General features: G+C 40.0%; 1 protein-coding gene across 1 annotated transcript in view; it reads right to left on the bottom strand.

The window, feature by feature from the left end:
* Window positions 1–2,000: 2,000 nt before the first annotated feature.
* cacnb4a (calcium channel, voltage-dependent, beta 4a subunit) overlaps window positions 2,001–13,258 on the bottom strand; it is a 46,790-nt gene continuing 35,532 nt past the window's right edge. Inside the window, exons 5-14 of the mRNA XM_008290452.1 lie at window positions 12,935–13,062; window positions 11,906–11,985; window positions 11,723–11,742; window positions 9,713–9,793; window positions 6,507–6,565; window positions 6,303–6,412; window positions 6,023–6,174; window positions 5,438–5,533; window positions 5,103–5,288; window positions 2,001–2,271 (exon numbers count right to left, since the gene is read on the bottom strand). Of these exons, the coding sequence (XP_008288674.1) occupies window positions 2,008–2,271; window positions 5,103–5,288; window positions 5,438–5,533; window positions 6,023–6,174; window positions 6,303–6,412; window positions 6,507–6,565; window positions 9,713–9,793; window positions 11,723–11,742; window positions 11,906–11,985; window positions 12,935–13,062 (1,176 nt within the window). The 3' untranslated portion in view covers window positions 2,001–2,007. The remainder of the gene's footprint in view (window positions 2,272–5,102; window positions 5,289–5,437; window positions 5,534–6,022; window positions 6,175–6,302; window positions 6,413–6,506; window positions 6,566–9,712; window positions 9,794–11,722; window positions 11,743–11,905; window positions 11,986–12,934; window positions 13,063–13,258) is intronic.

Genomic DNA, 13,258 nt, shown 5'->3' with positions numbered 1-13,258 from the left:
TTATCTTATGATACTAAATGAAATAGCTTGAGGCTTTTTCCTCATTATATTACTGTTTTGAAGTGCTCCTCTTGTACTAAAACTAGTAATATAGGTAAGGAAATAGAGACAAAGACAGGTGTGTGTGTGTGTGTGTTTTTGAACAAACAAACAGTGCTATCCATACAACAGCATAAGGGCAGTTTATTTCATTACAATTGTAAAATGACAGTGCACACAAACTTCTAATCAATGCATCATTCTCTCACAGGCAGTATTCAAATCTTTTAAATTGTTGCTTATGCTCCACCGTTTGGAAACGACGACAATAAAAGCTGGCAGGTAAGAACAGAAGTCTCCTTGTCGGTCTTCCTTTTTTTCCCCCAGAATCACTTCACAACGAGATCTCTGGTCTAAGAACTGAAAATAAAATGAGATTTTTAATATCTAAATATTAAATTACAAGATACAAGGATATGTCATTAAAAGGTAATGTTATATTAATCCTGTATTAGCTGGCAGCATACATATAAATTCAAAAATGCAGGGAACTGCTCTACATTTCCAAGAAAGTAGCACGTAAAAGACACTGTGACGAAGGCAGCGCAGTGCCCAAGTGCTTTTAGACAGTTTCGGACTCAACAGGAGTCTTTTTATGTAACTTAAATACAATGAAAAAGATGAAAATATGGAAGAGGGGCGTGTTAAATTGCTACTTGATGACAGTGTTTCAGTGTTATTTATTTCATAAAATCTTAAATAATAAAGAAAAGTTACCTTTTTTTTAATCAGACATTGGAAGGTTTAGGTATGCAAGGCTCTGAATGGATAAATGGAATGTAATTCAATAAACTCAAAGTAAAAGTTGACATAAATGTTTCTTTCCGTTAATTATTTTGACTGTATATACACATGGAAGCCCTCAATTTTAAGTCACTTACTAAAATCCAATTCTGTCAGTTCCATATGATGTCCTGCTAAACACATGACAGACAACAGCAGTTGATAAACGCACGGCATGTGAAAAACTTGCCTGCATTAGCCACATGACCATCCTCGTGACTCTTGCGCCGGCAGAGTTCCTTCCCTATCTTAATAGCTTAAATCATAAATCTCTTAACTATTTAACATGACGCTCAAAATTTAAAGTCCCCATCAGATGGGTGAGAACATAAACGCTACACTTCTAGGTCTAAATGACCTCTCGTTCCTGAGGTTTGGAGAATTTTATAAGTATCTGCATGATTTATGTCTCTGTCGTGATATGATTCATGACAAAAAAGAAAAATGGCATTTAGAGAGAACAAAAGGGGGGCACACGTGAAGCTACTGCATGAACCCTGAAGAGAACAACACAACACCATCCATGTCACTTCCAAAAGGAAAACTAAACAAAAAACTAAATTGTAAAACTCTGGATTTGGGAACAAGCTTTCACAGGATTTATTACACTCACATCGAGGACAGTGGCACACAAACTTGAGGAGTATTAAAGATGCATTATACTCTGCTTCTACCAGCTCCTGGACGCGTGCAAACAAGTTCTGTGCTGATCATCACCACTGGATGCTGTCTGGCTTGAGTCAGACTGTAATTACAGTCCTACCTGCATGCTACAGTAACAGCTGAGATAGCGGGAAGGGTCCAGAAGAGCCTACATCCCACATTTCCTACTTGCTAGTGTATTTCACTCACAAGCCATGTTTGGGATATAATCAAATCAGGTCCAGCTTTAGTTTCCCTTTTAAACTTTTCTGCTCTTGTGCTACTTTCATATCCAGTCCTTTGTTCACATCAAAGCAAGAGCAAGATTCTCTATTTTTCTTTTTTTTTTTAGGTTCAAATGCCCATTTGGCAGGAGGCAAGGCCAAAGGGGATATGAGGTACTACACAGAAATAAGAGGTTGTTACAGTCCACATGAGTGTAGTAGATTTATCACGTTACAGAAAAGCTACCTCAGCTCTTGTGTTCACTGGTGGTTGTTTAGAGAAACACGGGCGTACACTTTGTTAACGGCAGCTCGTAACTCAAAGCCGGTGCCTGGAGTCCTGGCTGTAGCCTCCCGGGGAGCTTCGGTTACGATGAGGCTTGTAAGAGTCCTGGTAGGGGTCCTGGTAGTCCTCCTCCACCAGGGGAGAGTGGTCCCTGCTGTGCTGTGAGCCTGAGGACAGACGGTTGCGATTCTTCCGTGCACGCTCGTTGTGGTAGTTCTCATCGGCGGGCATCAGGCTGCGACGCTCAACGGGAGAGTGGTCTGTCGTTGTGTGGTTGCTGTTCCGGTTTCTTTGGGCCTGTTTGAGGAAAAAGAACAAACACTGATTCCATATGGTGTTTTGCTTTGTTTTGCATCTGACACAACACTTTAATAGACTATAGGCAGCAACTGTGCATAATTCATGATGTTTCACATTATATTAAAGTGGGAAAAGGTGTGTAAACTAGTGAAACTGAACAATTAAATAAAATTTTCTTAGTTTTATCGAATGCAAACCCCTTTGCAATACAAGCATTTTACCTAATTGTATAAGAAGATGATCCGTAACCCTGCAGAAAGTTTTAGACACTTTACAGTGCTGTGAAAAACGTATTTTCTCCCTTTCTGATGTCCTCTATTTTTGCACATTTCTCACACTTAAATGTTCTAGATCAGGGGTGCCCAATCCTGGTCCTCGAGGACCACAATCCTGCATGTTTTAGATGTTTCCCTCTTCCAACACACCTGATTCACATCATCAGGATTGTTATCAGGCTTCTGCAGAGCTTGATGATGAGCTGATCATTTGAATCAGGTGTGTTGGAAGAGGGAGACATCTAAAACATGCTGGATAGGGGCTCTTGAGGACCAGGATTGGGTACCTCTGTTCTAGATCATCAAACTAATATTTATATTTATTTGAAATTAGACATAGATAACCCACAAAACACAAAATGCAGTTTTTAAATGATGATTTCATTAATTTAAAGAAAAATGCTGTCCAGCCCCACCTTGCTTTACGTGAAAAAGTAACTGCCCCTTTAGCTACCAATTTACCAAATGACCAAATTCATTTGGCACTGGGTTGTCTCTGTCCTATATTTAAATTTATTTAATGATCTGAAACATTTAAGTGTGACAAATATGCAATTCACAGCACTGTATATGCATCATTAAAACATTTGTCTTAGATGTCTGTTTTATGTGTTTTGCATATTTTAGGAAACACTACTTTTGATTACATTTTTTTTTTACTCAAACAGGCAGAAATTTCCCAGCACATGTTTCCAAATGTGCCGTTTCTTGCACAAAGCAGCTGACAAGAAGGTTGAGTTTGGGTGACACAGCGGTTGGCCGAGCACACAAGACGAATGAACATCAAGCTGACACCCCTTCAAATTCGGATGATGTCCAGCAGCGCCATAAGCTCGGAATTGGCAGAAACGTGGCCAAGTGACTCACTTTTGTGTGAAAACACAAGAACAGACAGGGGACAGAAAAAAAGGCACCAGGTGCTCTGGACTCGTGAGTCAAAATTTGAGATATTTGGCTCCAACAAAAAAGCAGTTTGTTTACTGAAGGGTAGAGAAAGAGATGCAAGGATGAGTACTGCAGGCAGCAAAGAAGAATGAAGCAGGAGGTTGCATATCTCTACATGAAGTTTGGTCAAAAATTGTGGTCTCCTCAATGCTGAGAAGCACAATCAGACTCCTATTTGTCATTTAGTGCCATTAAGGAAGCGTCTGATTGGTACCAAAATCATTCTGCAGCATGGCAATGACCTCACAATGATGAAGAGCAGGGAATTCTGGGCCGCACAAAGTCCTGATCCTTCAGCCTGTGATAACATGAAGTGAGACAAGGAACTAAAACATCCCAATTCCACAGAATTGAGGCAAGTTTTCTGCGATATCAAGAACAATCTGTCTGCCGAGTATTTTGAAAAACAAGTATAGCTGAAAGAGGTTTTAAGGGCAGCATTTTTTACTTACATTTTTTTCACAGTGCTGTATGTCAGGGACTTAAAAAGTCAAAGTTTACTTTAATGCACACCTGCACAACAGTCATGTGACAGGAAGTGCAATGTGAAGTTACACATATGCTGCAGCTGTTTGACACAAAAAGAACTCACTTGTTTCTCATTTTTCTCTACAAACCCACAAGAATAGTCAGTCTGATAGAATTCGTCAGCTCAGTTATAACGGTTCTTGGATACACCAAGTATTTTTCTTTTTACTCCATTTACAAGACACAACGGTTGTGGTCATGCAAGCCTCACATGTAGACAGCAAAATGATTGAGGAACAGGAGAGAGAAGATAAAAGTGAAGATTTGGTTGCAAAATGAAACACAATGTTGGTTTGTTTGATCATTTAAATCAGCACCACGAAGGTCCGTTTGGTGAGTGCAAAGCCAGATCTGAAGGCAAAACACTATTCTGGATGACTTTGCCTTCAGATATACCATATGAAAAAGGTTTCAAATAGTTTTTTTCATCTTTTTTGAAGATTTTTTTTTCCTTTTCAAAGCAGATGCATTCCAGTGCAAAATCACTCCAGTCATTCTAGAGTGATTAATTCATTTCAAATAGAGTATTTGAAGTTTTCTCCCGAAATTCACATTCAGTGGAGCTGTAGAGTCTTCAGGGGAGTAGAAGCACAACATAAAACATTTGTACTATTGCACCACATTCTGGCAAAATTTAAGGTATCTGTAATATACTGGAGATCATCCTTTTATTCAGCAGTAAAAATGAGTATTAGAATACACTCTAACTGACTAAAGACATCTATGGCTGCTGATCTCCATCAATAAAGAATACATATAAACTGCAGAAATGTAGAAGAGTGCTTGCTCCTCAAAAGACTTGAGGATTGCTTTTAGTTTGTTGCAAAAAAATCTCACTGTGGCAATAATTCATGCATCTCAGCTGTGACTTCAGGGTGTCATACATTAATCAGAAGCACAGGTTTTCACTTTGTGGTACATATCCTTCTATCAGGAGATTAATGTCTGTAAAGTTCTAGTTTGGTGTGACAGCATTTTACAGACAAGAAACACATAAACACACAGATTTAAATCAAACTTTAAATCAACCACCTAAGGAGAATAACACCAGACAACTTTTTTTTCTCCCTTCAGCTTGACAGAGTTCACCTGAATGGCAGCAGGATACGGTGAGAGAGCGGTGGAGCCCAGATTGCGTCCCAGCAGGGGGTTGAGTGGCGTGCTAAGTGAGGTGTGTGTAGCGCGCCAGTACGCCTCCAGGTACTCTGCCAGGTGTTCACACGCATCTTCCAGCTGGTTTTCATCCAAAATAATATCAAACATCTCCTGGGGTGGGAACAGAAAGAGAGGAAAGTGTAGCTGCTGTTGCTGCATCTGGATTCCTTTTCAGAGTTTCCCCACTGGTGGCTGCAGAATAAAACTAAGTAGTTACTGCTTTGCTGGAATTAAAAGATTGTTTTGAAGTTTGTACTCACAGAAGGACACTGTGCGAGTTTTTCTGCCGCAACAAGCTGCACGTTCAAGTGCTTGCTTTGAGATTTGCCTCTCGATTTGATCAGCCGCTGCAGGACCTGCGGGAAGCACAAGGACACATCTCCAAATGTGGAATAACTGCCAGCTACAAAGACATGCAACTATGTAAACAAGCCACCCCATTAACTTGACTGGCATTTTTATCACCATCTCCAGCCTTTGAAACACAAAACTAGTCTCAACATTAATTCTGCTATATGAAAAATTTTTGCATTTCATACATACAAATCACATTTCCAGAAAATCGAACCAACACAAGTAATAACACGCCTGTCACTCCTCCTATAAGTCCCAACACAGCGTAACAGTCAGGCCTCTTGCTTCAGACTTTCCCTTACTGCCTGGATGACTTTCCTCATATTTCACTTTGAAATGTAAATTAAAGTAAAACTGACATATTATTCTGCTTGTCCACGGAGCCAAGAGCAGTAAATATTACAAATTGCAGCTTTAAAACTACATCCAGTGCTGGAGGAGGGCAGCAAGTGTGAAACTCTGATAGCTATCTGCTATCTCTTGGATCTTACCTTGGGCGAGGACACTTTAACATGGACGATAATGGGTGCTAACGAGGTCTTGATAAGCTGCGCTGGGTGGTTTATGGTGTCTGCATCCAAAACCACCAGCTGGAGGGACCTGGCCAGCTCGAAGATCCTTTCTATCTCACTCTGGACCTCCGCTACGTGGGGGACAAACAAAAATGCATAGCAGCAGAACAACTATGAATAAAGAACTGCTAAATCATTTCCTGGCTCAACACCTACAACACATGCACATCATTGAGTGAGACAGTTCCTGTAGTTTTACCAAGGCTGGAGCGGGTGTTGGATCTCTCAATGATGGCCCTCTTACTGGGGTTGTTTAGTACTGACCTCTTGGCCAATGATATGTCAGCTGTTACCCTTGTGATGGATATCCTGCAACAACACAGGACACACGTCATATATAAAGAGCGCACCGGGCAGCGGGATGATGCACTGTACGATGCGCTGCTTCACTTTTACTGCTCACCTCCCATCAAACCTGTGCTTCAGGAAGTCAAACAGCGCTTTCTGCATCATATCTGTCACCTGGATCAGAGAGGAAAAGACAAGTTAAAAAGGAAAGAGGAAGACAAGACACCGAAGCCTATAGAGGCCTATGACATGAATATCTTTACACATTTGCTGAATAATTACGCTACAGAGCAGAAAATAAGTGCGACTGGACATATAACTCATTGTGATGGTGCCGCCGAGCCAGGCCTGTGAGTTACACACTTGAACGAGCAATTGTCTACACATTTTTTTTCCTCCTCCTGCTGGCTGCAGAACGTGGGCCACATTAAATAAAGTGATTAAGAGCTACAATGAGAGGTGTCGCAGAGACCAATGCACAGGTGATGAATTGGGGCAATGGAAAGTGCAGCCCACGATACAGCCTCGGCTGATGAATACGAGGCTCTGAATCGAAGTGGGAATTCAAGATGAAGAGCTTCTGTTGAGAAAGTCGTCCTTAAAGACACTCGGTCATCCTGTTGCTTTGAGGTGTCTGACTCAAGGCGATGGACGCACGGATACGTGAATCAAAACGGGCGAAGCTTTGTGTTTGGCGGGGCCGGCTGTCACTCTGATTTGTTCAAATGAGCTCGACAGCCACAGTGAGGGCTGACAGGGGCGTCGTGTCCTTTGAGCTGAAGCACGGAGCAGTTGTCAGATGAAAAACAGTGCTTTTACTATGTTCAACAACTCATAAAGTGGAGGTATTTCTTTAGATTTAGTTTAGTAAAGTCTTGTGAAAATATGAATTTTTACTTTTAAAACACCTTTTCGAATGGTATAACTGTGGTGTTGCTACTTAAAGCTCTTCTTTAGCACCCTTCAGACAAGCTTGTGCACATGAATCTTATTTATCACTATATAAGTAATTAATGTAACCAGATGCTAACTTTGTACCACTAGTTGAAACAATAGCACTGCCAATACAAAATCTTGCAGACACAAAAGGCATGAATGCACCTGAATCTATACAATCTGGGCCTGTCCTTGAGTTCAGCCTTTCTGGAGAGAGACACAGGTATATCTGTGCCTAAATCAATTCAACTTTGCTTCTTGAGGAACACACCATGTTTACCTAAAATGTCCACATCAGCATTTACTCTAGCCTTAGCAGGCTTTATCTTGGCCTCGATGGTTATCCTTCACAACTGGAAAAGTCAAGTTAGGCCTGAATACAAGGAGTGGGCAAAGTAAACAACAGAGAACTCATTGTATGAGTTATGACAGACAGCTTGGTATAACAATAGGAATTATATTTGCTTGTCTGGAATCAGTTTTTTGTCTTTTGTAAAAGGAGAAGATGTATAATGAGAGCATCATGTTTCATGAGATATTTTCAGATAATTCATTTTTCTTTCTCAATTAATTAACATACACGTAAAAAGAGTTTGCTTTGTGCCACAGTGACAGTTGTTTTGTTTTCATGTTTGAGTTGTAAAATGTAGAACTCGATCATATATCTGTTGACCGGTTATATCAATATGGATCTATCACAGATATATTGGCAATAGTTTATATGTTGCTAATCTAAGCCAATATGAAAACTTTCTTTTACATAAAATAATATATTTTACTGAACTTCCAGCAATGTGTCTCACAAACCAGTTAGCAACTTAAATTAAGACACTGCTCGACTCTGCAACATCATCTGCTCAGTTGTGATACATACTCTGCTACATGTGCTGCAATTAATGGAGTCGGAGCTGCACTGCTAATGAAACTATGTGATGAGACTATTTTTAAATTATCTCAAGTGTGATTAGAAGAGCAGCTCCAAGTCTGCACTGTCTGCAGCACATGTAGCAGAGTAGTTCACAGTTTGGCAAACGGTGGTGTGGAGTCAAGCTCTGTCTTCATGGTAAGTTGCTTACTAGCTTATGGAATACATTGTTGTGAAGTTAATAAATCATTTTTCCTTTTCAATATGGTTCTAATGTAGACATGAGATAAACAATATCATCCGATGTAATGGTAAAATCAGTATTCGCCCCAAAAATATCCAATATCAATGGGTTCTACTGAAGCTGGTCTCTCTTTTTTTTTTTTTTTTTAATTATATTTTCTGGCCTTTTTGCTTCTTATTATTTAGGACAGTGAGAGAGTGAGACAGGAAAGGGGGGAGAAAACTGTCGTGAATTGAACTCACGACCACTGCGATGGGGAACTACAACCCCTGTTCATGGGTCACCCACTCAACCAGGTAAGCTATAGGGGTTCCCAAATCTGGTCTCTTAGTAGCTCCTTCAAAGACTAGTACTGTGCAACAGGCTTTTGATTAAGTAATATAGTGACTACTAGAGAGATGATGCTATTATTTTGCTAAGTCTATTCAGGTTCCTGTCAATGTGTTTTATGTTCATTTACTTGTTTATTTGTGTTGTTGTTTCTTAAAAAACAAACAAAAAACTTTAAATAACAAAGACTCTTGTAGGCTTTTGCATGAGCTTTATTATTGTGCTGATCCATCACAAAGAAACAATGAACCAGAAAGGTGCGTGACATAATTAACGTCCCAAAAATGTCATTCCTTAATCTAATTCTGTAACCTTTAGTGCAGTACACATAATTCTGTGTTTCTAATTTCAAACCATGCTCCACTTTTTTTTTTTCAGACTGATGCAGTTTACCCAGAAGGTTGTTACCACGGCAACACCAGAATGGGAGGCGAGCACTGCGATTCCATGACAACTGACTTCAGTGCTCCCACCACCTCCTCGGCCTCCTTTATTGTTTGCGCTGTGGTTCCGACTGATGATCAATAAGCAGTTTTGATTTTTATGATACATCTCAGGGAACTTGTTTAAAATGGAATTAACCTCGATGACAAATTTGAGAAGGCATTAGTCAGTCTGGACAACAACAATGAATGCATTATCACCGAGAAGAAGTCAAGTCACAAAAGGAACGTGATAGTTATTGCACCTACATCAGTGGCGAATTAAAGATCTCATTGCCAAATGAAAGTGTGTTTCAGCCATCTGTAATGTGAGCCTTATTTTCTTTCAAATATCCTTTTGTTTCCACCATGGCAACAGGTTTTATGTGAAGATTTTTAGTACAAAACCACACAGAGTAATGATAGAAAACTGGCTATATAGCATCAGCATCATAAGAAGACATTTCTGTTGTGAAGAAAAAGGCTGCGTCAGATGGCTTTAGGAGCAGCAGTGCTAGTCCTACCTCATAACCTTTCAGCGACGGTCCCACCAGGACAACCGGCCTCATGGAGGGAACCACGTCATACGGTGGCACGTGCTCGGCCTGGAGGGGTGAAAGCACACAGCTACAGTCAGGCTTTGATATTATTAGCAAGTGTCTCCTAACATCAAGTAGGTTGAAAAAATGCCATACACTAAGTAATATTCCATGACAATCGTTGCCCACTTTTGTAATAATCAGCTAAGAATAAGTCTTAATTAGACCCTTAAGCCCTTGGTTATTTTTAGAAATTTCCACCTGAATAAACACCCCTAAACTTAGTGAGTAACAGCTCCACAACTATGAGGACAAAATGAACAACCTCTATGAATAATAATACAGCATGTTTTTTTGTCCCCATCCCCGGGATTATATTTGAAAAAACTCCAGCAAAAACTGACATCTTCAAACAAGCCTAATGAAATCTGTAGATTAGAGATGAACAATCAGCAAACACAGATGTTGTAGAACCTGCTCTAAAAAACTCTCAGCTGCAACTCTGCCAAATTTGATGCAACAGAAATAATGCACAACGATGCTACATTTATTTTAGTCATAGGAACATAAGGCATCAGCTTCAATAAACTCAGTATCTTTTATCCCAGTTCTAAGTTCTATAAAACTCTACTCTGCAATGTCAACAAATTACAAGAGGTTCAATGAGTATCCCAACAAGTCTTGTTGTAGTTGTCTTGAAATGCTGCAGAAATATAGACAATGGTACTGAAAACAAACAGGAATCTTGGGTGAGATTTGGTAGTATAAATCAAAATATAGGAAAAAGAATTCTTGATTTCAAAGTCAGTTTTCCAGGAGTAGACAGATTCATCCAAACACTGCTGACATTTATTAACACATCTGCTTGTTTTCATTTTTATATTTGAGAACTCAATTTTTGATCAAGTACAACTTCTCTAACAATGACATGCTGATATAGGACACAATCTGTGATCTAAATGATAACAAAAGGGCTGTCCCTTTCAGTCTAAAATACAGGACTTGTCACGTCTGACTTACTATTAACAGACCTGTCAACTGTCCAAGGCTGTTAGACAACATCCAAAGTTATTTTTCCCAGAATGCTTAAAACCTACAGTGCGAAAGTTTTGTCTCTTTTAGATGGCAATTCCTCCTCTCAGTTTCCTCTCAGTTTCTTTTTCATCTGGAGCACCAGAGACCCTTCTTGAATACTTGATCTGATTCTTCTACCACAGGCTCTTCGAGGGTTGCTGCCCTCTTTAGCTCTGGCGAACAAGTCATTGCTGGTTGACGTAAAACACATTGCTTCCACAGACCCCAGATTTAAATCTCGATTTGAGAAAAAGTAATAGCAGCTAAATTTAAATAGAAAAATAATGTTTAAAAAAAATGTGGCTTTCCATACAATTAACTCTGCATTGTCTTGTTTCAGTGGGATGTTCTGCTGAGGAATCTTTGGTCCTGGAATTCATGTGGACGTTACTCTGACACGTACCAACTAAACATAGTTCCAGATCAAACACTCTCCCAAGTGGCTACAGCCTCCCCCAGCCGGACTGTGTTCCCCGTCACACCGCAAACACTCTTTACAAATGAGTTTGAGGAACAGGACCAAGAGCCCAATGTGTTGACCTCCAAACTCCCCGGATACCAATCTGATCAAGTATCCACGGGATGCACCGAAACAAATCCGGTCGACAGAGGTCCCACCACACAACCCACAGGGCCTAAAGGATCCGCTGCCAATGTCATGGACCCCCAGAGGTGCTGTGTTCATGTCCCACTGGGTTTGAGTGTTTTTGGCAGCATAAGGGTGACCTATGTTGCAGCTGATACTTTCTGTATTAAGGAATCCTATGTCTTCTAGACAACGGTTTTCTGCTATTATTTTTAATCATAATTTATCACCAGCATTTAAAGTTTTGACTTTGTGTGGCCCTTGTTATTATGATTATTAGAAGTCGCTATAGCAAAGGTCCATGTAAAATACTGAAATAAAGTTGTCTTACTCACCACTTTCTGCTTCTGTTTTCCTGAAAAAGAAAGGAAATATCAGGTGAGTATGTGCATACTAGACTTGATTTATAGAAATAAGCATCACAATACTGAGTAGATACCAAGACAGACATTCCCATTGTGAACCTGACAATAATGTTTCCTCTCACATCTAAACAGACTTGTATATGTGGGACTGACCTGCAGCGTTTGGGTTTGGCTTGAATGTGCCGGACACCATTTCTCCCAGACTGGAGGAGGAATTTCCACTGGATTTACTGCTGCTTTGATAACAGGAAGTAAAAAGAGAGAATGTAAAATCAGGCGAGATATTTGTCTGTCAAACACCACTGCTCCCCTGAGGTACAAACTTTCCTCAGCCTACGTTTTAAAAATAGAAAGCTCAAGATGGAAAATATGCATTTCAGGAAAGTATGATATTTCTTGGATGTAAATAACATTTCAATCAAACTGAAATTAGTGATGTGGTTTTAATTAAATCAAATATGATAGTGTTGCAGTAGTCTTAAACTAAAAGTAGGAAGCTATAAATAAATATAACACTGGACTACAGATGTATGCAAGAACCAAAATGTTATGTACTATTATATGTACTATTTATGTACCAATGTATTATTTATATTGTCCTGTCAAGTCTCGAAGAAATATAGAACAGAAACAGCATATAATGGGTTGGAATATGATGTGAACTTATGTACATCGTGTTCATTGTTCTTTAACTATAAAACACATATTATGTCCTAAAAAAAACATTTTCTTTCAGCCTGTTACTGAGGCTGCAAACAAAATTGCTTTTTGGAATATAAACTAAACAGAAGAGCAAAATGACTCAAGTTGACAAGTCTTTTTTTTCTTTCTCTCACCATTGTAACTGAGAAAAGATGACAGCACTGAGCATCATAAATCGCCTCGGTGGCTGAAACCCATCGCCCCATCTGATGGAAAATTCTGCGGTGGCTGCGGTCCAGGCACACCTCTGAGAGGCTGGACCACACAACACAACTTGGCTTTCATCCACCTGACTTCCTGCTTATCTGCCGGCTCAACCGCCAGCCTCTACTCATCCCTAAAGTGGCTCTCTCCTCAACACAAACCCGAACCCGCCGACTCTGCCTTTATCCCTTTTGATCCACATGTCGTCTCGGTAATATCGGCTGCTGCTTATTCCTCCTTGCGCTTGCTCATCCCTGTTCTCATCCCTGTTCTCACCCATGGAAGCGTCCTCTCTTCTGCTCCTGCTGAAGTCGGATGTTTTCCAGCTTCAAAGGACTCGGGATGAAGCCAATGTCACAGCCCTCCTTCACCAGGCGGCCGATCCACCAGTCGTTGTTGTATTTCTGTAAAAAAGAAAAAAAAAAAGGGATAAAAATGAGTGAGAAAACAACTGAATTTTAGATTACCCATTAGGAACGATTAATGAAATGTAACATAAAGTGCTTCAGGGGTGAAAGGGATGAAAATGAACTAAAACAAGCCAAAAAAAAAAAACACCCTCCACCCCAAACACCATGTTATACATGTAGGAGCTAAAAC

Source organism: Stegastes partitus, unplaced genomic scaffold, assembly GCF_000690725.1.
Source record: "Stegastes partitus isolate 25-593 unplaced genomic scaffold, Stegastes_partitus-1.0.2 Scaffold674, whole genome shotgun sequence".
Classification (NCBI taxonomy): domain Eukaryota; kingdom Metazoa; phylum Chordata; class Actinopteri; family Pomacentridae; genus Stegastes; species Stegastes partitus.
The sequence above is the reverse complement of the archived record's forward strand: the minus strand, read 5'-3'. Positions and strand labels throughout refer to the sequence as shown.